Source organism: Pseudogymnoascus destructans, assembly GCF_001641265.1.
Source record: "Pseudogymnoascus destructans isolate 20631-21 unplaced genomic scaffold scaffold_24, whole genome shotgun sequence".
NCBI lineage: Eukaryota > Fungi > Ascomycota > Leotiomycetes > Thelebolales > Thelebolaceae > Pseudogymnoascus > Pseudogymnoascus destructans.
Window position 1 is genome coordinate 397,688 of NW_020167543.1, and position 24,515 is coordinate 422,202.

At 51.7% G+C, this 24,515-nt stretch overlaps 8 protein-coding genes and 2 non-coding genes across 10 annotated transcripts; 6 read left to right on the plus strand and 4 right to left on the minus strand.

Moving 5' to 3' along the window:
- The first annotated feature begins 418 nt into the window (after positions 1-418).
- VC83_08354 (uncharacterized protein) lies at positions 419-2,822 on the plus strand. The gene is made up of 3 exons (XM_024471908.1): positions 419-871; positions 946-1,531; positions 1,591-2,822. Exons 1-3 carry the CDS (start codon positions 475-477, stop codon positions 2,786-2,788), a joined length of 2,181 nt encoding a protein of 726 aa, XP_024320669.1. The 5' UTR covers positions 419-474; the 3' UTR covers positions 2,789-2,822.
- Positions 2,823-3,877: 1,055 nt separating this feature from the next.
- Positions 3,878-3,997, plus strand: VC83_08355 (the record flags this gene model as incomplete). Its single annotated transcript has 1 exon — positions 3,878-3,997. It is a non-coding gene; the product is annotated as a tRNA-Leu (tRNA).
- A 459-nt stretch (positions 3,998-4,456) lies between these two features.
- VC83_08356 lies at positions 4,457-4,573 on the plus strand (the record flags this gene model as incomplete). The annotated part of the gene is made up of 1 exon: positions 4,457-4,573. It is a non-coding gene; the product is annotated as a tRNA-Leu (tRNA).
- Positions 4,574-7,208: 2,635 nt separating this feature from the next.
- VC83_08357 (uncharacterized protein) lies at positions 7,209-12,654 on the plus strand. Its single transcript, XM_024471909.1, has one exon. The coding sequence runs from the start codon at positions 8,048-8,050 to the stop codon at positions 11,567-11,569; it is 3,522 nt and encodes a 1,173-aa protein (XP_024320741.1). The 5' UTR covers positions 7,209-8,047; the 3' UTR covers positions 11,570-12,654.
- A 321-nt stretch (positions 12,655-12,975) lies between these two features.
- IMP3 (Small subunit (SSU) processome component) lies at positions 12,976-13,527 on the minus strand (the record flags this gene model as incomplete). The annotated part of the gene is made up of 1 exon (XM_024471910.1): positions 12,976-13,527. One exon carries the CDS (start codon positions 13,525-13,527, stop codon positions 12,976-12,978), a length of 552 nt encoding a protein of 183 aa, XP_024320668.1.
- Positions 13,528-13,739: 212 nt separating this feature from the next.
- Positions 13,740-15,077, plus strand: VC83_08359 (uncharacterized protein). The gene is made up of 3 exons (XM_024471911.1): positions 13,740-13,878; positions 13,948-14,330; positions 14,415-15,077. Exons 1-3 carry the CDS (start codon positions 13,776-13,778, stop codon positions 14,628-14,630), a joined length of 702 nt encoding a protein of 233 aa, XP_024320740.1. The 5' UTR covers positions 13,740-13,775; the 3' UTR covers positions 14,631-15,077.
- A 412-nt stretch (positions 15,078-15,489) lies between these two features.
- On the plus strand, positions 15,490-16,285 carry VC83_08360 (uncharacterized protein). The gene has a single exon (XM_024471912.1). It carries the CDS (start codon positions 15,658-15,660, stop codon positions 15,979-15,981), a length of 324 nt encoding a protein of 107 aa, XP_024320764.1. The 5' UTR covers positions 15,490-15,657; the 3' UTR covers positions 15,982-16,285.
- On the minus strand, positions 16,234-19,352 carry VC83_08361 (uncharacterized protein). Its single transcript, XM_024471913.1, has 2 exons — positions 16,523-19,352; positions 16,234-16,468 (listed from the first exon to the last, which is right to left on the minus strand). Exons 1-2 carry the CDS (start codon positions 18,736-18,738, stop codon positions 16,297-16,299), a joined length of 2,388 nt encoding a protein of 795 aa, XP_024320765.1. The 5' UTR covers positions 18,739-19,352; the 3' UTR covers positions 16,234-16,296.
- A 292-nt stretch (positions 19,353-19,644) lies between these two features.
- VC83_08362 (uncharacterized protein) lies at positions 19,645-20,643 on the minus strand (the record flags this gene model as incomplete). Its single annotated transcript, XM_024471914.1, has 2 exons — positions 19,645-19,981; positions 20,453-20,643. 2 exons carry the CDS (start codon positions 20,641-20,643, stop codon positions 19,645-19,647), a joined length of 528 nt encoding a protein of 175 aa, XP_024320766.1.
- Positions 20,644-20,696: 53 nt separating this feature from the next.
- VC83_08363 (uncharacterized protein) lies at positions 20,697-22,539 on the minus strand (the record flags this gene model as incomplete). Its single annotated transcript, XM_024471915.1, has 1 exon — positions 20,697-22,539. The coding sequence occupies exon 1, from the start codon at positions 21,798-21,800 to the stop codon at positions 20,697-20,699; it is 1,104 nt and encodes a 367-aa protein (XP_024320721.1). The 5' UTR covers positions 21,801-22,539.
- Between the last annotated feature and the right edge of the window lie 1,976 nt (positions 22,540-24,515).

Consider the following 24,515-nt stretch of genomic DNA (forward strand, 5'->3'; position numbering starts at 1 on the left):
TTCAATTTTTAATTTAATCACGTGTAATACATTTACTCGATTAAGTCGATATATTTTTGTGGATCCGAGGCATCGACTTATCGTATTTTTTACTGTACATAGAACATGAGGCCCATGATTAAACCACCACTTGCCCCCCCCAAACCAACTCCACACTCCACACTAACATACCCACCCCATGACGACGCCCCCCTGTGGCTGTGCATGACCTCCCGCGCCCGATCGATCAACAATTGATATACTCACCTTATTATGGGAATGTGTACGAGAAGATTAAAAATTAAGATGGTAAGATGGTAAGGGGGAATGGCGGCGATGGCGGTGATGGCGGTGAGAGTATAATAGAAGCAATATAGAGAAACATAGAGAAATATAGAGAAATATAGAGAAATATAGAGAAATATAGAGATCAATATAGTCTCATTTGATACTTCCGACCGTCCCGTTAGCCCTCCACATATTCTAGACTATTGTATGTACCTCGTACCGTCCCCCACCGGCGTGTCCATGTTACGGTCAAGTACACCACTGACACCACTTCGTAGTGCCCGTTACGGCTACACTAACTCCACCGTATTGTTACCGTACAGAGCGTACAAGGACGACCCCCGCCAACAACCCACCCCCCAGCTAAATCGCAGCCAGGATCATCACAACCATCACAACCATCACAACCATCACACACACACAGAACCTACAAATCCCAACAAGCAACGCCGCGGCGGGAGCTACAGACACCGGTACCCGACACTGCTGGCATCTCCAGGCGACAACAAAGGGTCTTCCCCCACCGAGGCCACCATGGAGACCAGCACAGGATTACGACGGAAGGACACCACGAAAGGCGCACCTCTGCGCATCCTCTCTCTAGGTAACTAGCCATTCCTCCCTTCCCCCCCCCGCGCCTCTCCCCGCTCGCTCCAAGCTAACTTTTCTCCCTCCTAGACGGCGGCGGCGTGCGCGGCTACAGCGTCTTCATCATCCTCCAAGAGCTCATGCACCGAACCTTCGTCGAGATCGAAGGCCGCGCCCCCAAGCGCTCCGAGATCCCCAAACCATGCGACCACTTCGACCTGATCGTCGGCACCGGTACCGGCGGACTGATCGCCATCATGCTGGGCCGTCTGCGCCTCGACCTCGAGACATGCAAAGAAGTCTACGTGCGGATGACGCGCAAAGTCTTCGAGACCGACAAGACGATCGCGGGGATCCCGTACCGCAGCACGCTGTTCAAGGCGAGTAAGCTGGAGGAGGCGATAAGGGAGTGCGTGGGCGAGCATACGGTGTTTCAGAGCGAGGGGAATGATGGCGAGGCGTTTGAGGATGTGCAGAGCCCGGTGGCGTATCCGTTGGGGAGGGGGGATAGTGGGAGGAGCGAGGGGGTCAGGAGGCATCATAGTAATGCGAGTATGTTGAGCTTTTCGGCGAGGGGGCCGAGGAGCACGTATGGGGAGAGGAAGTGGGGTAGTGAGGCGAGGTATGGGGATGCGAATGCGCTGCTCTATGATAGTAGGGAGAATCGCACGAAGACGTAAGTTCCGCCCTCTACTTCCATGCTCCAAAGATCAATCTCACTAACCCCAGCCTCAGCGCCGTAACAGCAGTCTACCAAAACACCCCCAAAGGCGCCCCCCCCGCCCTCCTCCGCTCCTACGACTCCCGCAAAGAACCCGCCCCCGAATTCAACTGCACGATCTGGCAAGCCGGCCGCGCCACCTCCGCGACAGGCCTAGCCTTCAAACCAATCCAAATCGGGCAGAGCGTGTTCATCGACGAAGTGCACGGGCGCTTCAACCCCGCCCCCATAGCGCTGGATGAGGTGACGGTTAATGAGTACCCTGGGAGACCGGTGGGGACGTTTGTTTCGATTGGCACGGGGAAGAGACCGGCGAATACGGATGCGCAGGGTCATTTGTGGTATGATGATTTTTTGGGGGACTTTGCGGAGGCGAGGAGGAGGTTGATTGCTAAGATTGAGGGGTGTGAGACGACGCATCTTTCTATGCCTGCGCTCCTCGCGGCGAGGAATGTGGAGATTGACGCGTATATCAGGCTTAATGTCGAGGTTGGAGTGGGGGATTTCGGGATGAATGAATGGGGCCGTCTAGCTGACATCTCGACTTCCACCCGCCGATACCTTGCCCGCCCAGACGTCCAAGCTATGTCCCTCAACGCCGCAACACGCTTAGCGCGCATCTACCTCACCCGCCTCCGCAGCCGCGACCCAGCCGCGCCCCCACCACTCGTTCCCCCTCCCCGCGACCCAAGGCGAATGACCCTCCAAAACGTCCCCGAAGCGCCATACCCCTCTTTCGCAGCCGAGCTACCCGCTGAAGTACCAGCTGAGTCCGCAGCAGCGCCCGCGGCACGCCCAAGTAAAAGACGGAGCTACGATCTCGGCGCTGAATCCCTCGGTGTCCCCTCCCCCATCCGCGGCAGCCCTCGGACAAGCGACGACGGCCGCCCCGTCTCCGCCCTCTCCACCGCGCCTACGAACTCCACGACTGGCGGCGGGGGGGGCGATCGACTAACCTCCCATGCTCCGACGCCGGCGCAGTATTGGACGGCGGGGGGACAGGATAAGATCGCGATTGTGGCAGAGGATGAACAGCAAGGGAATGGACGCATGGAGCCCCCGCCACTGCCGCCGAAGACGCCGATTATGGGGGTTAGAGAGCATAGAAGGGGGCCGAGCCCGGTGTCGACGCTGGGGCCGCCGTATCCGTTGGATGATGGACCGCCGCCGGTGGTTAATATGGCGAGGAAGCCGGAGTGGAATGGGAGGTAGTGGTGGTGGAAGGGGGGTGATTGTACTTTTCGCTTTGTCGTAAAGGTTTGGGGGGATGGGGTCTGGGGGTCTGGGGGTCTGGTTGTTTAGTTGGTTGGTTGGATACCCGGTTGCAGGCGTTTTTGGATCGTTTTCTGTGCGGGGGGCCTTGATTGAACTGGGGGGGTAGATGAATCCCCATCCGATGCTGGATACTGGATCGAACACGGATGCCGGGATCTGTGTACCGACCAACCTTTTAAACGTCAAAATCTACAAAACTACAAAGCTACATTTCACGAGCTGGGCATGGATGGACACGGGGCAGGACACGGGCATGGACATGGGCATGAATGGGATAGAAACTGGGATTTTCTTTCATTCTTCTGTCAGTCGCGGGCGTTTGTGGTGTAATTCTGCGGGCTGGTGGAAGGGAGGGGTGTGTAGGCATTGCGTGCGGATAAGGGTCATCTAGGGGGATGGGGAGGGGTGGGGAGGGGATCTGATGTAGGTTCCCGCGGGGGGGGTGAGGGTTATGTAGGTTAGGTAGAGAAACGGATTATTGCATACACCTACCTACTTCATGATATGCCGTGCTGTGATTTTTGGTGGTTGTGTTTCGTAGGCGCGCGTTTGTGGTAGCTTTTGGGGGCGTGGTGGCGCGGGAAGGGGAGGGGCAGGGCGGGGTGGGAGTGAGAAGGAAAAACCGGAGACCCCCGCCTCTGCGACTCTCCCTCCCAAAAAATCGCCGTTTTCGGAATCCCAGAAATCCGCAAGTAAGTCCGTGCTAGCTAACAGTCTGGACAGCTCGCCGGTCGGGGATCGGGGGAGATGGGGCCGAGAGATGACGGATGGATGGATGGGAGTTCCGAGAAGGGAAGTGGGATGGGAAATGAAGATGGGTTGGAGGGGTATGGAGAAGAGGTTTGTAAAGTGAAGCTCGTAGAAACCCAGCTCGTATAAACCCCCAATTGAGTAGTCATACTGAAGCAATCCATCCCCATTCTCACTGACCATTCATGGCGGCGGGGATTGAGTTATTTTTTTTTGTCCTTTCCCAGTTTCGCTATGGTATATATATCCACCTATCCATAAGCCAACATCAATCATCGGACAGATGGCCGAGCTGGTTATGGCGCCAGGTTAAGGTTATACCTTAATATCATGTGATTCTTCACCTTGTGTTTCCTGGTCACGAAAGTGGCGTGGGTTCGAGTCCCACTCTGTTCATTGTTTTTTGTCTTTTTTTTATATGGTATTTAATATCATATATAACATTTTGCTTGTGAGGCCTACATTACCTTATTGAATATATTGCTTTCTTTTAATTTTACTGCCTGCTGTGTCGCTCCTTCCCATTAAGAAGAAATAAGCTAATGTTTATTTAAGTAACGTATTTCACAGGCGAAGCGATCAGCTAGGCGAAGCGATCAACTGAACTTCCCACCTAAAATTGAGAAATTTACAAAATAATAACTCAACAACAACTTCATAATATATTCTAAAAATGTATGTGTATCCTATCCGCTTCGCCTGTGAAATATACTCTAATTGAAAGTTTGGTTGCGGCCTCTCAGTCACCTGACCCAAACCTTTATTTTTCCCACCACCCCGGCGTCCCACACACGCACACAGAAAATCGATCGCCTACAAAAGACGTAATAAGCGCCCAAAACAACAACAGCAACCCGGACAGATGGCCGAGATGGTTATGGCGCCAGGTTAAGGTTGTACCTTAATACATGTGATTCGTCATATAGTTTCCTGGTCACGAAAGTGGCGTGGGTTCGAGTCCCACTCTGTTCAATGATGTTTTTGCTTTTTTGACATTTTTTGGTTATATTATTTTTTTGGTAGGCGGATGAGGAGAGGGATGGGTTTTTGTGGTTAGATGGATGGATGGGATGTAGGGTTTTATTTTAAATTAAATGCCGTAGTAAAGGAAGGATTGGGTATTTTTTTATATTTTTGGTTATACAGTAAAACCCTAATATAAGGATCATGTGATATAAGGATACTTTGCCAATAAGGATATTTTGTCCGCCCTACTAGGGTTGGCAATAAAACTCATTGAACAAGTTATTAAGAAAATCTCCTCCTTAAGGTGGGCCAATACTACCACATGGCATATCTCTACCAACTAGAGGCCTAGGAACATGAACGATAGCTCTAGAAGCTTCTACAACCCTCTATGATTCATTACATGTCATCGCTCCTTAGTTACCCACAAGATTGGTTAAGTTATGACATAATTTGTCTATAGGTACTCTGACCTTGGACCTCCTTTTCACTTCCTATAGGCTAGGAACCTAAGAGATGGTTCTATGGGATTCTCTTACGTCGACTACAGTTACCAAGCCTGGTTAGTCATGGAAAGTCTTGGAAAATGAGAGAACTACATTCCTTTAGCATAAATAGGATTGCCCTTTCCTTAAGAAAGGGCAAGCAGACAATACAGTAAATCGACTATCACATACTTCTACGTCTTTTCCAAGCTTCCAAGCATTGATCTTGTTATTCTCTGTTTTTGAAAAGTCAGTGAGGTGCTAACCTCTGACTTACCCCTGAGTTCTCAGACTCAACATTTGTTGCAACTTGTCTAAACCACTTCACCACATCATACACCTGATTGCTGCGTTGTGGAATAGTCTAAGCTACAACCCTTTGGCTCTGTTTCCTAAGACAGTGTGTTGTCTTAGTAAATTCATCCCTTCCTTGGGTGGCTAGATTCTCATATCTGGTGCACCCACCATTACAAGGGAGTAGGACCTGTAGTCCAGCTACGGAGGACATCCGTGACATTGCAACGTAAAACTGCCCATGACTAAACATAGCTGCCCGTAGATCAACACCTAGATGCTTAAACGACTGGTCTTGAGACTTATTAATAGTCATAGCAAAGCATAAGTGGACAAAAAATTGTTTACAGGAAAACTCTATGCGCTAAGCCTATAGAAGTAGGAAGTGGGGCTAGAACATAACGTAACCAATCCCAAATTTCGACAAATGATAGCCAATCAATCGGTCTTGGCCTTTTATAATGTAGTATAGTATAGACTTTATCAATTTGACCCGTTTTATGATTCTAGGGTTGCTAGAGTGGTTTGCTAGGGTTTGCTTACGTAATCGCTTACAAATCTAGGGGTGTGCGCGATGTCGTTCGCATAGCATACGGACACCAGTGTCCGTATATTGGAACTCCTTGCTGCTCCCCCCGCCACGGAATACCCCACTTATCTATCCACTCCATCCATTCCTCGAAAGGAAATTGTGGAAAAGAAATACGTCTCTGCACAATTTCGCGTGTTTGTGCCCCATGTTTTTTCTCCTCTTCTGCTTCTGGTGGGTTGGGTTTGTACCTTGTTTGGGAGGGGGCAGGGGAGATTGGGGGGCGATATACGGTATGTACTGTTCTGTAACAGTTACGGTACGAGGTGTGCTACTAAGTATTGATTCTTGGGGACTGATAGTTTGTCTGTTTGTCTTGCCCTTGGTGTTTCACCGAGGTCGTAGTTCACTCCCTATCACCTCACTCTCAATCGACCTATCTCCTGCAGCCGGATAGCGAGAGGGGAAGAAAATGTGAGCGCTGAGATATCGGGAGTGTATCGATTGCTTCCCGCCGCCGCCGCATGCATCTCATTGTTGTCTCACACGCGACTCCTGAACCGTGAGGACCTGGCTGGTGGCTGGCTCCTGACCAGGTGGTGGAGATCGACCACCAGCGGCGGGGACGCGCGCGCACGAGCGGTGGGAACTGGGGATGGGAAGGGACGGGAAAGGGCGGACCGTGGGTGATGAGCGTGACCGGCGTGTGTCCTATTCACCGCCACACCGCGCACTGTTCGCCCACAACCCACCCACGGCTCTCTCTTCCTTCCATTTTCCTTTTTTCATTTCAGGAGAGGGGGAAGGAGGGCAAGGGTACAGGGAGGACGAGGGTCGATCGTGGTGTCCGGTTTTTCCGGTTTTTCCGTTGTTTTTACTTCTACTTGGGAGCATGTACATAGCCCCCTAGGGTCCGTCTACCCGACGGTCAGGGCCCCTGGATTGTGATGCCTGAAATAGACGGAAGTGTCTCGGCAGAAGTGTTGGTCGAGATGAGATGGGGATGGGGTGGAGGGGGCGAGGGGGCGAGGGTGTTTGACGCGTCTTATTGGCTGGGAGGGGGGGAGGGAGATCAAAACAATGATGTTTAGATGATGATAGATGATGATAGATGATCGTTTATGAGGGCTTAGATGATGTTGATCATGCGTGAGGGTTTGTTTGTCTCCGTATGTTGGTTGTGTTGGTTTGTTTACGGTAGTATTATATGTAGAACCTCCAAGAATGCTCAAGAATGCTCAAGAATGCCCGGAATGCTCGGAATCTTCAACAATCCCCAGAAACATGTCTGTCGCGGCATTGTTTTGAATTTTGGGTTTTATTGTACCATAGTGCTGTAGATAAACGCGTCGTGCCTTGACCCATCGACGTTGTAGACAGAATCTAGACAGAATCTAAACACCCACTAGTCCTAATTAGTGCAATAGTAAACAATCCCAGGTCGCGACTTCCCCGTGCCCCCGTCCCTGCCTCACTAGCGCCAATCCGCCTAGGGGAAGTCGCGTTCCCGGCCTTGTCCCTTCCTATTTCGATCTTTAACACCAAACGCACCACCCACCCGCCACTCAATTCTCGATAACTTCATTTTTTCGATACACATGAATGTTGCTTCGCGCGCGCATACGACTACGCGCTTAAGGATTCAAGAGAGTCGAGGGGGTTGAAGAAGAAGTTGTTCTTGTTGTCGTTGTTGTGTGTGTGTGTATGTGGGGTGCATGAGGCATTCAAGTCAGTCGTCTGTTGGTTCAATAAACATCTCTGCTTGTGTGTTGGCAGAAGAGACTATACATGCATGTCACCACTTCGCCACGTTGAAACGTTGACTCCAAGCCGCTTTTTGCTCTCGTTCACATTCGACCATCCTGATCTACCATACCAACATCTTGCAGCAAGAGAGTCTGTTGCCGCTCAAGAGACTACTACTCCCACTGTTGCCTTGATCTCGATCTATACCGACGACTCCCACAAACCAACCGACGACAAACCTACAAAACCAACAAAGCTTTTTGACATCTACTTTGGATGTTCACCCCTCATCTATCAGACCATATCCCCCTCTCACTATTTTCGATGAGCTGAGAGCCATAATCTGAACGTGCAAGATCGAAACCGCTCGTTCTTTCATACCTCCTACCAGCCACACCACCCATACATCTACTGCTTCACCATACAATGTCATACTCGAATAGCGGTGGCGGCACGCTTACCCTACCATCGCCAACACATGTTCGCCATGTTGATGTCACCTCAGCAGTAAGATCTTTGCGACGCTCGCTGTCGCGATCACCATCCGAATTTAACCTCAAGACGCAGAGAACCCCCGCACAGTCGCCAAAGACACCTTTATCGCCATCGCCTTTATCCCCAGGGTCGCCCTCGGGACTTGGCCAGACACACCAAAACTTCTTTGGCACACCAACACATGCGCCTTCCCCGCTGGCGAAGCCCTTCCCACCAAGTGTGAAGTTGTCGCTCCGATCAGCGAACCGCGCAAAGAATTCACCCACTACATCTAGAGTGCGCACTTCCCCGAGGAGTCCACTAAAACGTGTCTCGACTAGCGAGTCCAACAATCGCCTTAACTCGCAATTCCCACTCGGCGTGACACTCCGAGAAGAATACGAGATGAAGAAGTGCGACAACACAAGACCTACCGAACCCAAGAATATGGCGGCACAGAACCGCGAGACGAATACGCTCAACCCTGAGAAGAGCGCTCCAATCAACCAAGCGCTGGCAAGATTGGAGGGGAAACACGAGGGCGCCACCACGCCAACTTCGACATCCAGCCCATTGAAGCGCAGTGATGCGATTATGAACCTGGACCAGGCGAGTCTGGGAAGCCCAGTTGCAAAGCGTAGAAGCTTGCACGGGTCTGGGACGTTCGGCACTGACTTCAATGTCTTTGATCACGGACCGATGTTATCACCGAAATTTGATATCCACGATGATACAAATATACCAGAGTTTGAGTTCTCTGCACAGTCTGTTACGGGAGGGAGTTCATTCTCTAGCATGCCAAAGCGCTCATCATCTCTGCGCAAGTCGACTTTACAGCAGCGCCAGGAGAAGAGCGCTTCGTGGGGAAAGAGACAGGCAGTATACGAGTTATCATCGCTGTCGAATGAGTACTCCACGCCAACACCACCGAAGAATAGGCCACGGCTTTCCCTGGATCAGTTCATGCCGCCTATGTCTCGGGATAGCCCATTCTCATCACAGCGCGCCCTCCCAAACCCGTCGATGCACATGTTTAACCTCCAACCCACACAGAAACAACACCCACTCTCCAGGACGTTGACAACATCTTCGTCAAGCTCCAGCATGCCTGATGAGTCTCCAACCCACGTTCCCGTCAATTTCGGCGAGAACCCGAGGCCAAAGCTGGACTTCTCAAAGTCTCTGCCTGTGGGTGCTCTGCGCCCCATTGCCTTGCAGACCATTGCCCGCGAAGAGTTTGGCTCGAATACGTTCTTGACACCCGAGAACTACAAATCGGCGAAGCCGAACCCACTTGCATTCATGTCTACTGGGCTTATCTCAAAGGTCAACCATCACCCGGAAATTATGCCCCGCGGAAACGTCAAATCGAATATGCCCGATACTCCGTGTAAGAAGCCACTCAATGGGTTCAACACAATGCCTGCTCCATCTGTTGCAGGCAGTGCCATCGCGAAGGCTAGGCACATTAGGCACTCTTTTGGCGCCCCATCCACTCCATTCAACGCGAACGGAATCCAAGCCGTATTTGGCAGCTCCTTCGGGAATAGAGGTCTTGTTCGACGCGGTAGCTTTATCAGCATCGATGGCGATGAAGACAACCAGAACGACAGCCAGTCGGCCAGCGATCACGATCTGCCACCAACCCCGACCAAGCAAGCACTTACCAGTAACAACACCAACCGCGGCAGCCCACATGCGCTCCGATCTCTCCAACTTTCGGCATTTGGCAATGAGATGTCAAAGGTCTCCTCAAGACCAAGAACAAGCAGTAAGTTGAACCTGCTCACTACCTTCTGTGACCCCGAGGACAGCGGCGAGGACTTTCTCGACCCGGATTCTCCTTCTATTCCTGTGTACAATTTCTCTCCCAGTCCTTCTCTTTCGATGCCGTCCCTCGGATGCTCCCAAGTCTCCAAGGGGCCCAAGCTGGAATTTCCGGAGTCCTATTCTACCAAGTCTCTCGCTTCTCCCTTCGTCAGTCCTATCTCGAAACCGGACAATGCTAAATTTAGTCACGTGGCTCCAGCCTCTCCCCTGGACCGCATAGATTTCATTGAGAAGCGCGCTCCGCACACGCCAAATGCAGATGCGCTGCCGCACGACGCGGGCCGTTTCTCGATTTCGGCTCGGAGGTCTCGCCAGCTCGCAAAGCAAGGTAGTGCGACAAGCGGAACTATGCCTCCACCGGCAACACCAACGACTGGCAAGGATCTTCAGACTAACGGAGGTGTTACTCCTGTTAACGGATCTGTGCCTGTTGAAGTGGACGAGGTCCTCACGTCCCTGTTCGAAACGGTTGAGAAGATTGGAGGAGGCGAGTTCTCGGACGTCTATCGCGTCACACAGCGTCAGGTCACTCAGGCCAAGGAGCAGTCGTTCTACTTGGGCACATCAGACTTTCCACTTGAAGGCGGATCACCACCTTCTCCAGTACCGGACCGTGCCTTTGCAGTTAAGAAGTCTCGCGCTCCGTATACGGGAAACAAGGATCGACAGCGCAAGCTGCAAGAGGTCAATGTGCTTAAGGCGCTTGGGCGTTCAGACCATATCATTCAGCTTTTCGACAGCTGGGAGACGAACGACCATCTCTATATCCAGACAGAGTTCTGCGAAGAGGGCACTCTACAACTGTTCTTGAGGAATGTTGGTATGAAGGGTAGATTGGACGACTTTAGAATCTGGAAGATCATGCTTGAGCTCGGACAAGGTTTGCGTTATATCCACGATGCTGGATATCTCCACTTGGACTTGAAGCCGGCGAACATCTTCATCACGTTTGAAGGTGTAATTAAGATTGGCGACTTCGGAATGGCAACATCTTACCCAGCACAGCAAGGAATCGAAGGCGAAGGAGATCGCGAGTATATCGGGCCGGAGATTCTTCTGGGGCAATACGACAAGCCGTCGGATATCTTCGCGTTTGGTCTCATTATGCTCGAAATCGGAGGAAACGTTTTGTTACCCGATAACGGACCGACGTGGCAGCGACTTCGGTCAGGCGACATGAGCGATGTTCCGAGTTTGACTTGGAGTAATGCCAGCGCCGTGTCTCGAGATGCGACTGGCATTGTAGACGACAGCGACACCAGCATGGACTCGTATCTTAGCGACGACGAGATTGAGCGCGACATGAAGTCCCAACGCATCCAAGGCAGGAGGCGTAACTACAATCCTCCCAAGCGCTCGACTTCGCACGACCCAGCGAATCTCTTCGGATCTCTTAGGCGCGGCGAATTGAACAATGCCCCAGCGTTCATGAAGGACCAATACCACCGCGGCGCCCTAGATGGACTCGTCAAATGGATGATCACCCCTCGGCCTGAGGAGAGACCTACAATCCACGAGGTTCTGGAGTCCGAAGGTGCTCGTTGGGTCGAAGCCCGTCGTCGTGCAGGCGCCACTGTCTTTGAAGGCAACTGGGGTCCTGGCGACGACGTGCTCGCCGACGACGCCGAGATGATCGATGTTTAATCCCCGTATACCCTTCAATTTTGGCTTACGCCACGCAGCTTCTTTGCTCAGCTCCTCGACTGGATAGGAGATTTGAGACGAGGAAGATTGGGGATTGGACATCCGACCACCGCCTCACTGGATACGCGCCCTTTATGATTCTATGCTTGTTTACCCTTCTACGCCGCCGACGCCCTACTACGACGACCCCTAATTTGAGTATGTGTTTACGACATGATAGTTTTTACGCCTTCGACCACCCTTTATGACGATTTGAGATTTGAGATTTTTACTGGCACCGCAAGACCTTTAGAAGGGATGAGATATCCCGGATACGAAATAGCGTTCCTTGTTTGGAGTGCCCCTGCCCCGTTATTTTACGACAGCGATTTGTGCTTGGGCTTTGATTTATTGTTTTTCGAAAAAGAGCGAGGTTATTGTTCATGCTGTTTCCTGTGGGAGGCCCCTGGAATTGGGGTTTTTATCATCTCGCGGTTTACGCGGAATGTTTTATGCCGGGCTCTTCTTTCGCAACACGACTTTCTCTCTTTCTTCGGGAGAGAGAGGGGAGTGGGAGAGAGGAGTTCTTGATGCAAAAGGAGGGAATATAGTGAGATCTCCCGCGGGATTTGTTTTTTACGGCACCCATGGGGGGGGGAAAATGTGGTACATTTTTGCTGGTTGTGTTTTGGAGTATATTTTGCTCCTGCTTCTTGTTTTGCGAGAATGGGGGTTCATTTACGGGACATCTGGAAATGATGACTTTGTTAGAGTATTGTGTGCATGTATGGAAAGAACGGATTAGGGATGGGAGGTGGGTTTGAGAGTTGGGAATGGAATGGAAGGGGGGGTAGGAGACTGGAGGATGGACTGAGGGATGGATGTATGGATGAAAAGGAGGGATTGCGGCTAGTTTTTTCGGAGAGCAGTACCTGTGGCATTTTTGCGTGGACTCTTGAGCGATCGATGGTCTTTCGGGCTGTTGGTCATGAGGGGGTCTGTCTGCTTTTTGCTGTGGTGTGCTTGCTTTGCTTTAGCTAGATTCCTAGGTCAGAGGGGCTGAGCTGAGCTCCTTTTTGGGGCTTGGTGGTAATAGGAAGTTGGTGATCCAAGAAGTATAATCGCCGCTTGTGTGTTTGATGTGAATGTTAATGGCTATGTGGATGTAGATTTGAGTATGCTGAGGGTGGCACTTTGTGATTGGAACTTTAGGTGTGATTGGTATATTTTGGAATTGATTCGTATCCCTAACGCCGACGCTATGCATTTCAAAGTCCTCTCTGAGTTTATCTGTACCCATTTCCCCTCTGTAGCTTTCCTTAGATCTTTCACCTGTCCGTCAACTGTAAAGAAGTTCTCCATGCGCCCAGTACTCTCGTCAGACCTCCCAACATCCCCACCACCTCATATCCCACACCCAGCCCTCCTCACAACAAATCAAAATCATCCAACTTCTCCCTATACTTAAGGATATTCCTCCGAATCTTACTCCCATCCACCCAAGTCACAAAGTCCTCCATACTCTTCCCCACCAAATACGCCGGATCCGTCACCGCCTCCGTCCCAACCCTCACATGCCCCTGCTCCACAATCTTCGTCGCCGCCTGCACCGTCTCCGCCATCCTCAACCGCGTCATCACAACCGGCAACCTCCTCCTCGCAAACGCCGATACGGTGACACTATTCTCGACCGCCGACAGTTTAGATGTCGTAGCAAGGATCCCCATATCATGCAGCTTATTGAGAAGTAGAGCCTCGTGCTTCTGGCGCACTGGGTCGTCGGGCGGGAGAGCGGCGAGCTTGTGTGCGAGTTGACGCAGGGAACCGCAGATGCGGTTGTATTTTTGGTAGTCGGAGGGGTTTTGGATGGCGTAGCGGCGGAGGACGGCCGCGTCGCGGTGGTTGTTGTCCGAGGCGTAGGTGGTGAAGTCGACCTTGCGGAGGAGCTTGGACTCGTGGTGCTTGAGTTTGCGGACCATCTTGTCTGAGGTCTAGGTTTGTGCTGTTGGGAGGACTGGTAGCTAGGTTTGGTTGAAGATTTTCGTGAGGAGGCTGATAAGAAGGCTGAGATTATTTTTTGGGAGTCGTTCCTTCCGTTCGGAGAAACTTTTTAGGGTGCTCGGAAAATTGATGTTCCGCGGTTGCTAGATTTTGGAGTCCCAGTTAGTATGGCTGTTTGGGACGACGACACAAGGAGAGGAACGTAAATCTCGACGACAACGCAATTATGTTGCCGCTGAGGTTACAATGCTTTAAGCCCGCCGTAGCGGCACGTCAATTAGGTGTCTGCGCTCGTGCAGCTTTCACCACCGGCACCGGGTCATTCGCTGGTACGCTCCCCCCATCTTCCTCGCCACCCATCAAAGCAAGCCAGACCACTAACTCTCCTCCTCCCCCAGACTCCTCCTCCTCCCCTTCCCGTGCAAGCACCACCTCCCCCGCCCCCCGCGCCAACTTTAGCCCCCGCCCGCGCACCCTCTCCCCCGGCAACGAGCGCGCCTCCCAAAACCTCCTCTCGCTGATCGACCGCACCGCGCAACGCAAGGAGCGTCAGCGCACGCAGCGTACTGCCGCCTACGCGGGCGGGAACTCAGCTGAGGATCTCGCGCGCCATAAGACGGCGACGAAGGTCACGAAGCAGATCTCGCGGCGCTGGAAGACGGGGGATGTGTACGCGCCGCATGATTTGAGCGAGGTGGAGATGAAGAAGTGGAAGCAGAGGGGGAAGCCGGCGGTGGATGTTTTTGATGTGTTGGAGTTGGATCCGTTGGTGGAGTATCGCGTGAGTGTTTTCCCCTTGTCCCTTAATCCGGGGGTGGTTGGTTTGAGGTGATGGTATGGAAGGGAGGCTGATGATTGGAGATAGAATTTCGCGATGCTTTCGGAGTATATGACGCCTATGGGACGGATTATGCACTCGAATGATACGGGATTGCGTAGTAGGAACCAGAGAAAGATTGCTAAGGCTATTCGCCGTGCAGTTGGGATGGGATTCATGCCGTCGGTGCATCGTCACCCGGAGATCCTGATGAAGGAGAGCACAAGGAGGAACGAGCCGCTTAGCCGTGAGACGAAGGCTTGAGAGGATTGATTTGATGGAGTTGAGAATGGCACATGTATATTCAGTTGTGTACATGGTACGTGGCTTGAGGGGAGAAGCATTTAGAAGGTCAATGAAAACACAGGGATGTCCATTGTACAATATATATCTTTTAAGAACACTCTCTCTTATGTTGTATTTATCAATTCTATACAATATATCCTAAACCTATCCATAAAGGTACTCGATACACCACACTCAGTTGGGGACAAATGCTCTCTGCTTTGCATTGGGTCTGGTGGGCAAAACTGAAAATCCGAGACGCAGTTCTTTGATCACCAACCTTCCAGATTTACCATCTGACATACATCCAACATTTCCTCTTGATAAAGTGAGACCTATGGCAGCTTCTCGAAGATGCTGCGCAATTGAAGCCCATCTAACGGTGTTAGATGCACAGCTACAGACCAAAAACTGCTCAATAGAAGTTTGATAGTATGAAAGCCCACGACACTACTGAACAGACAGTAACATTCTATCTCTGAAACGAACAGCTATCATCGTTGGACCCTCATTCTAAAAGAGATATCTGCACCGCCACCCCGATGTCTCCCGTAGTAAAGGCCCTCTGACTACTCTGACACAAAGTGGCCGAGGACAAAGAGCCGCCGTCCCCGAGTCTATTCCCAAGCACTTTTCGCCGAAAAAGTCTCATAATATGACTACGAAGAACAGTAGATTTTTGAGAACAGGGCTACTGTTCAGTTTCGAGCCTCGAGGATCAAAGATGGCTGTTCATGAACAGTTAGCACCTCCTGAGACCTGTTCGTCGTTAAGGGCTAGCTCTTGCCCTCTTTCGAATCTAGACAACAAATCAGAGGAGAGGGAAATAGTATAAATACTCTCCAAAACCTCTCGATATTTCCTCTCCAGTTCTCTCATCATCAGTTTCTCATTGCACAATCATACCCAGACTTCTTCCCCAGATCTCTAATCATCAACTTCTCATTGCCACAACCACACCCATACACAACATCCCGCGCAGGTTCGCGGCATCAACACATCAAAAATGACGTCCCCAAAGCGCAGCAAGAAGAAATCCAAGAGATCTTCTAAGAAGACTCCAAAAGAGACTCCGGAGCAGCCCCTGCAGCAAAACTTCCGCTCGAACAGTCAAGTCCTCTGCCGTGGCCGTGACAGCAGAGACAGTGGCATAAGAAGCTGCCGCATCAAAGCCCATCCGATTGTCCCTGGCGGCCGTTACTGTGCCAGGCACCAGAAGCTGTGCCATCGGTGCGAGGGCTCGCCGAGGCATTTGCTCACTGAGAAGTGCCCTAGCTGCATGATGAGGTGGAAGAAAGAGGAGCTAGAGAAGAAGCAGAAGAAGAATTAGATAAGTAAGTTAACAGAAGAAGAAGAGGAGGAAAAAGAGGAGAAAAAATAGACAAGAACAAGAGGAAGAGGAAGAAGAAAGAAGAAGAAGAAGAGAAAGAAGAAGAGGAAGAAGAAGAGGAAGAAGAAGAGGAGGAAGAAGAAGAAGAAGAAGAAGAGGTAAAAGGAGAAGAGGAAATAAATTGGACAAGAAGAAGAAGAAGTATTACACAATGAGTATGCGAAAAGATGGGCGAACAGGTATCTATTTTAAATATCCCATATATTCGATGATGCTAGTCTATTATCTACAATAAACATGGCTTATATATACATCTCATGCTTTCCACTCTCGTACAATATTGAACACTTCGTAATCGTCGTCCGCATCCGGCACTTTGCCAATCTTCTCTAGTTCAGCCCAGAGTTCTGGGTATGTTAGTTGACCCCAAGTCATAACCGCATCCTTCTTAATCTGCCCTGGCACGACATTATAGAATATGCCCAACCTTAGAGTTTGAGTTAGCCATGCACCCTGTAAGATATGTGTGGATATTACTCACGTATTAATATCCGGTCCGAAATCCATATCTTCCTCCATCCCTTCAATCAGCTTCTTAACCTCCTCAGCTAGACCCTGTCCCGCCAACGCACCCACGTACGCATTAAACACCTCGGGAGTAATCTCAATCTCCATCCTCTTCATCGTGCCCCAGATCTCCTTGGCAGGTTTCTCGCCAAAATCGTTCTTCTCACAAGCCCGGAACACCATCTCCAGACTCGCATAGCTCGGTCCTTCCCGACTGTTCGTGACATCAATCCAGAAATCTAGTGCGCGGTCCGCATCGCCTACCGCCGTGAACGCAGCCATTAGCGAGTTGTACAGCTTCGTCGATGGCTCCACCGTTGAGTCCATCTTCATCATGTTGTGCACCATATCCAGACTCTCATCGTCCGCGCACTTCCCGATTCCCAAAAAGCAGGCCACGTACGTGTCGATATTCGGCCGGATCCCGGGGATATCGTGCTGTCGCATATGTCCGAAAGCGTGGCAGGCCATATCGGAGCGACGGCGGTCGAAGAACTCCGTCATGAGGCGCGTGCGCAGATCCCTTCCGGTCTCGGGATACACGCTGCGCAACACCGTGTAGGCGTCCCAGACCTGCGCGGTGCTGTTGCCGCGGTAGAGGCAGTAGTCGAATATAGCGTCGCGGGTGCGGTCGCGGTCTTCGAGGTCGTGGTGGAAGACATTGCGCTGGAGCGCGTTGACTACTTCGGTCATGTCGCCGCGCTTGAGGTGGAGTATGACGAGGGAGGATAATGTGTCGGCCTCTAGGCGTGCGTTCCGCTCTTCAAGGTCGGTCACGACCGACATAATTTTGTCGTAGTTTGGAGAGGATGTAGAACACAAAGCTCGAATGTATTTGTTGGCAACGGGGATATCTTGTCTTTCCGAAATATCCTCGGCCCTCAGTGCACCGTATGCGCCCTGCGCACCGGAAAGATCCTGGGCATCGATACGGTAGTCCATTTGCATAATATATGTTTTGGCATTTGGCCGGATGCCACGTCTCTCAGCGAGCGCAACATACCTCTCGGCCAAGTAATGATTCTTTCTCGATATGGCGGACTCTACCAGTTTGTTAAAGGTATCCATATCCGGCTGCCTATAACTCTCGTCGTTGTGCTTTGCCATAACATCCATCATGCGCTCTACCTCCTCAGGCCCCTTCTCAAGTCCTTCCGCAGCCCAAAGTAAAATAACATCCCAGTTTGCTTTATCCGGATTCGACTGGACGATTGATCGGAATATTGGATTCAGCCATTCCAGCTCATTGTTCCTCAGGGCAAAGTGTAATATGGACAACAGTGTCGACGCTCGCGGATATGCAATTTCCTCATTGGCCTTTGGCGCAATCGGCTTGGTGAACCACTCCTTGGCATTGGCCACATTGTTCCTGGACGCGTAGAAGCTCGTCATGATATCCTGCACTGCGGCATCATACTGCAAGCCGCTCGCAGAAGCCATGTTGAAAGTCTCAGCCAGCTCTGCCTCTTTGCCTTCTGTAGAAAACCCATCCATCACGTATAACCACATCGTCTTGACCTGCTTGCTCCCATGGTCATTCAGCTCCTTTCCTTCCGACAGATATTGAACAAGGTAGTCCCTCGCCTCCAGTGTATTCCCCGTCGCCGTAAGCACCTTCACAAAATCCCTCGCCTCTACCAGCAGCGCCCCTGGATTCTCCTGCCCCACCCTCCGCCTCAGCTCTTCAAACACCTCCCTCGCAAAATCCACATGCTCGCTCGACGGCTTCGCAGGCAGAATCTTCATCGCATCCCTAGCGCGCTTCAAATCGAACGTCTTCAGCCCGAACTCCGGCTCCGCACTATTTGTGTCCCGCAGATGCTGGAACGTTCGCAGCACATACGACGCCTGTAGTGTATTGATCGGCTCCTTCAGCCCCGCCTTGTGCGCCGCAAACTGTCGGAACGCCTTCGCGAGGTCGTCGGCGGGGGGCGAGCGCGCGCGCAACGTGTCCATCAGGCCCAAGTCGAGTAGCGTCGAGAAGCCAGGGTCCATGTCCGGATCTTTGATGCCGCGTTCGGGCTTAGGTGAGAAGCCAAGGACGGAGACATAACGTCGGGCGGATGGTTGCAAGGCAGATACCACGCCGCATCGTAGGCTCCGCAGGGCTGGGCGATGGGGGCAGCGGAAGTTGAAGCCTTCGTTGCGCAGGAGGCGCCGGAAGACGGTGCGCGTTAGGTGCGAGCGCATTTTGAGGGGAGATTATATGGTACAAGTGGGAAAAAGGCTACATGGATCAGTATGATCCAGGTAATGATAGTAAGACGGGTATAACCCACGGAACCATTGTTGTCGTCGCAATTGAGCAGCTGATGGAAAAGTAGTTTTGCAGCTATCGCGGCCATGGATAACCCAAAATGTCGACGGCAATGCCCGCATCGGCAACTAGCCTGATACGGTAACTCTGGACAACACTGTCCAATTCTCCTTTACTCGATTTAAGGGCAAAATTTGTTAAATAAATGAAAATATGCTAATATGCGCAGGTAGGGGTTAGATATTATAATGCTTATAGTCCTGTTTATCGTACGTATGCCCCTCACGAAGTTACCAACGATGTCAATCTTGGAAAGAAGGCTAAGGTAGCCTCCCTGGGCGAGGGACCAGTGGAAGCGGGCTGAGACGTCGCGGAGGGCGATCTGGACCATCTGAACGGGACGACGAGGAAAAAACTGGAGAGGATGAGCACGGCGGGGGTGGAGTTGAACATTGATGTTGAGTCTATGGTTGTGCGGAGGTGCTCCTTGATGGAGGCGAGGAGGCTATCTGGCTGGCGAGGTGGAGAGGTGGATGAGGGCGCCCACGGCTATTATGACTATGCCTAGAAGCATTGGTGGATACGGCGACCAGCTCATGAGTTTGCCTGAGAGTATGGGTCCGAAGATCTGAGCTGCCAGGCTACCACTCATTACTATTAGAAAAGTCTGGGTGCGGCTCTCTGCAGGAGCAACGCCGGCGACGGTAGCGAAGAGCATAGCGGAAGTCACGGCGGCGGCAGCGCCGATGACCTGCAAAGGGGCATGGCCCAGACGAGGCGAAGGGGAAACACGCGCCACCACCAACAGATGGCGAGGTTTAAGAGCTCACCGAGCTCTATCACGGAAAGGATGAAGACGGTTTGCGGCCGATGCGGTCCGCGAGGATGCCATACGGAATGGAGACTAGGAGGCTGGGAATGGAGGAGGTGAGGAATAACCACCAAAAATGGATAGGGCCAACTTTGCAGAGCGACTCATCGATCGGGGTGTCGAGGGAGGGATGGGATGTGCCCTCGAGGCCGTCGTAGTAGTGGTGGCAGATGATGTCCTCATAGATGCGAGATTGAGGCATAGTCATCATGTAGGCGCCGAAGTTGATGAGAAACATCACACCCGTGAGGAGGGGCAATGATGAGGCGATGGTCGTGTAGCGTTGGCAAGTGAGATATAGGTGGCTTTAGCTGCCTAGTTCCAGGGAGGAGAGGCTCATTCTCCTGTTGAGACTCATGATGATGTGCCATGTCGTCGAGTTCGGTCAGTCACTGCCGCTTGCGATTAATCCGTTGTCACCGCCGGCGAGAATTGGCAATCGATACCAAGCAAGCAAGCAAGCAAGCAAGCAATTAATCAATCAAGCAGGCAGGCTCTGCAACAAAAGAGAATAAAATCACAAAACGGCAGCGGAAATGGTGAACTCTATATAAACACAGCACATAAGTAGTTAGATTACGTTACAGAGGGCAGGATCACGAATGCCACGCCGTGTTCCAACAGTGTATTGCTACCGTCGCGATGTCATTTGGTGATAAACACCGTCGCGTCGTCGAAACGGCGAGGTCGCTGATCGGAGTAGAGTAACTTGACACGCTGGCTTGGCTTGGCGTTGCTTTTGTTTCTCATTGTTTGTGATTACTATTTCTACATACGCGGCCTTAAGAAGGTCATTATATTTCCATTTGCCACCGCCTTGGCTTCCTCTCGGTTTAGGGTCTCCCGGGGGTTGGTGCCTTTCGGAGTGTTCCAATCCCAACTCGTACGCGGATCGGTTCCGTACTTGAGTCGGTAGGGGGTCATGCCAATGGATGCGTGGGGGGAGTGTCATTTGCACGCGGTCCATTATGGGGATGAGTTCGCTCCAGTTATCCTGATAATGGGAACTAACGTACCCACTCACCCACCCGTCCCCTCCAGGAGCCTCATCCTCCTCTCCTCCTCCTTCTCCCTCTTCTCCTTCTCCGCCTTCTTCTTCGCCATCTTCCTCTTCTGCGTGTCTGTCACATACGCAAGCCTTGCCTCCCTAAGTGCCATCTTCTTTTCCTCCTCCATCCTATTGTCTCCATCCACCCTCTTCTCCTCCACCCTCTTCTCCTCCACCCTCTTCTCCTCCACCCTCTTCTCCTCCACCCTCTTCTCCTCCACCCTCTTCTCCTCCCTAAACTCCCTCATAGCAACCTCATACATCCTCCTCTCCTCCTTCTTCCTCTCCTTCTCCACTTTCCTCTCCTCCTCTCTCCTCTCTTCTTCCGCCGCCCTCTCAGCTTTCCTCTCCTCCTCCGTCCTCCCCATTTCCACAACCACCCTATCCATCTCCCTCCTCGCCAGCTTCAAAATCTTATTCGCCGCCTCATGCGGCTCGCTGATTTCCTCCCCCTCCGCCGCGAAAAAGGCAGTCACGAGCTCCGTTGCGATGGCGAGGTACTGTTCTCCACGCGCGGGACTGGTGCGTACTAGCACTGCGGCGTCGCTGCAGAGGACTTGCACGGCGGTTAGGAGGAGTTGTTGGGAGGTGTGGGATTCGAGGGCGTCGAAGAGGTGGGCGTTGGCACGGGTGAGGGGGAGGTCGGTGGGAGGGTCTGGGGATGTAGTTGGGGCTGAGGAGGGATCCAAAGGAGCAGGAGTGGCGAGGGCAGCGGGAGCAATGGAGGGCGCTGAGGGCCTAGAGGGGGAGCAGTCTGTGGTGGTATTTGAGAGGAGAGCTGAGGGGGAAGCCGAGGAAGGAGCTGTGGGGGGTTCAGAGAGGCAGTCCGCGGTGGGATCTGAGGTAGGAGTTGAGGGAGAAGCCGAAGAAGGAACTGACGAGGCGTCTGGATTTGTCTTTGAGGTGGGAGTAGGGTAAAGCGTCGAAGAACCAGACGAGCGGCCAAATGGTACAGCTGAGGAGAGAAACGAAGCAGGTCCCCACGACGGAACAGAGGCAAGAGTTGAGAATAGACTTGACGACGAAGCCGAGGACGGGCCCGAGGAGGGATCAGAAGAAGAATCAGACGACGCCATTGAGAAGTATGGAGCAATGATTCTGCGATGCTTTCGTACGGTGTAGGTGCCCAGATATTAAATTAGCCAAATCACCCGCTGCATATGAAGCCCGTTACACAGCCCCCCAACGACCTTTAAACTCCCCCCAGAACTTGGGGAGTACACACCTCTTATATCCCCCCCTACCACCAGGCTTCCCTTCCACCACCGCACCGCCCTGTCTCGGGATTCTCCCACCGCACACCTGCTTCGCGTGAAACTCCTTTACCTGCTTGCTGGTAAGGGGTTAAGCATACCACGGTACGGCTGGAACCCAAAATGCACAATGAAAAGCAGGATGGTAGACACCTTACTACTACCCGCGATGGGAGTAGGAGTGGGATGGCACAGAAGATTCCCGATACCAACGGGTGCCTGTGTGATGTACGGGGTAGGGGGCCGACTAAGACATGGCATCCCACTATCTGTGGTTCCGACGGGATCGCAGGAAATTGGACGGGAAGCAGCTAGCTGGTACAAACTCCGACTTGGCAAACCGATCATGACTCTCCGTAGGGTGCGTCATGGGGAACCTAGACCACCGGTTCCCCTAGATCAGACCGGACCATCTGGTCCCAAATTCTCAGACCGCGGTCTGGTCTGGTCTGAAGCCTCCAACCCTACGGTCCCCCACCGGTTTCTTGGCAGACCCGGTCACGGGGTTTAGCATGCCTATAAATCACGTGTGGGGGTATTTGCGCCTTGACATTTTAAGTGGATATTTTACAAGTAATTTAGACAGATAAGTTGGTAGTTGGCAAATTACTATAATTGTTACTATATCTAACGTGGTTTACCACCAAACGGAACATCCCACCAAATGAAACACTTTCCGATAGCATCGCAACCTCAAACCCAATTACTCCACCCTAACACATTAAAATTAACTACACTCAATTGAATTCTCTTCTCCTAATATCTCTTCAACCTCTTGACAGGTTCGTACATTATGCCCAGTCTTGCCGCACCTCCCACAGCGACGCGAAGTCGATGGACCAGCCTCTACAGCACCCTCCTCATTTGACCTTTTCTGTCGTTTCAACCCTTTATCCCCTTTTTCAGCGATCAGTTTTTGAGCATCTTCTATAGTAAGTGACCCTCCATCTTGGACACGTGTACGCTTGGCTTTCCGACGCTTTGAAAGTGCTGTGTTGGCCTTTCGAAGGGTACGGACCTCCTCTTGTATAAGGGTCATTTGGTGCGCAATGCGGTCTGTACCCTTCACCAGCTGCTTTACAGCTGAAAAAATTGTTGTTGGGGAGCTTCCTTGATGAATTCCAATTCTATTCTGTACAAACTTAGACTGCAAAATTGCATCAGCTGGGGTTTGTGGCGTTTGAGGGACCCAAGGGTCAGCCTCTAGTAGGGGGGATCCAGTTGGTGTTGGCATCCGTAACTTGATATCAAGCTTTGAGAGAACTGCTTCTGGGTTGTACGGGACTAGGCCAGTACCTCGAAAGCCAGCTAGGATATTTTCAGTTGTCATTGTATGGTCGTGGGCAGCCTTGAATGCAATAAAGAACTCAATCTTAGTGATATGGGTAATAGAGGCCTTAATGAAGACCTCAAGTTCTCGACCATACATTCGCTTTAGTACACTAAAACACCCAACATCAAGAGGCTGGGTAAGATGTGAGGAGTGCGCAGGGAGACAGAGCGTAATAATGTTGTTCTCCTTGCAGTACATATCAAACTGGGCAGATAGGTGGCTCTCATGGCCATCTAGGACAATCATCCGCCAGACCCCTTGTGTTCGTACACGTGTATGCTGGTTAAAGTGTTTTATCCAGTCTAGACCTGTATCATTGTCGGTCCAGCCATTTGGTGAGGTCTTGATGGCCCAAGTAGGTGGAAGGCCGCACTCTGTGTACCAAGGCGCAAGGTGATGCTTGCCTTGTACAATCAAGTATGCAGGCACTACAAAGCCGTCTGCACTCACACATTCAATCGCTGTTGCCCATTCCCGATTACCAGACTGAAGCTGCTTTGCTCGGCCTTTTCGATCTGAGCTCGTAACAACCATATTCCCACAGATAACACCCATCATAAAGCCCGTCTCATCAAAGTTGTAGAAGTCAGCATCCTGGATGCTGTACTTCGCCTGCATGTTCTTTACCAGCTCAAACCACTTTCTTATACAATCAGGATCTTCGCAGAGGGCTCGCTGGAGGTCGTACGCACGAGAGAGACGCGTCTTAAGCTTTGGTTCATTGTGTACAAAGCGGTAGGGCCAGTTTTTTCCAACTGGGGGTTCGCGACGCGTCGCACGGAGGAGATTCGCTATATCTCGTACATCCTCAATTCGAGGTGGAAATCCTCGCGAATCTAGGTCAAGTACGTATCGTATGAGCTCCTCTTCCTCAATTGGGGTCAATGGACGTTGTTTGTCGCGTCTACCAGCTCGTGGTTGGCTTCCGTGTATGCGACGGGTAAGTGTTACATGTGGGACCTCATATAGCTGCGCAGCACGTCGGATGGACAGTTTGTGGGGTGATTTGGTAGCTTGAATGGCTAGTAAAACTTGGCCTTCATTAGCTTTCTGAGGCATCTTTTTGTTGTGGTGTGGTGGAGTAATTGGGTTTGAGGTTGCGATGCTATCGGAAAGTGTTTCATTTGGTGGGATGTTCCGTTTGGTGGTAAACCACGTTACATTACGCCATAACTCCCGAATTTCGCGACCTAACCATGATGTGT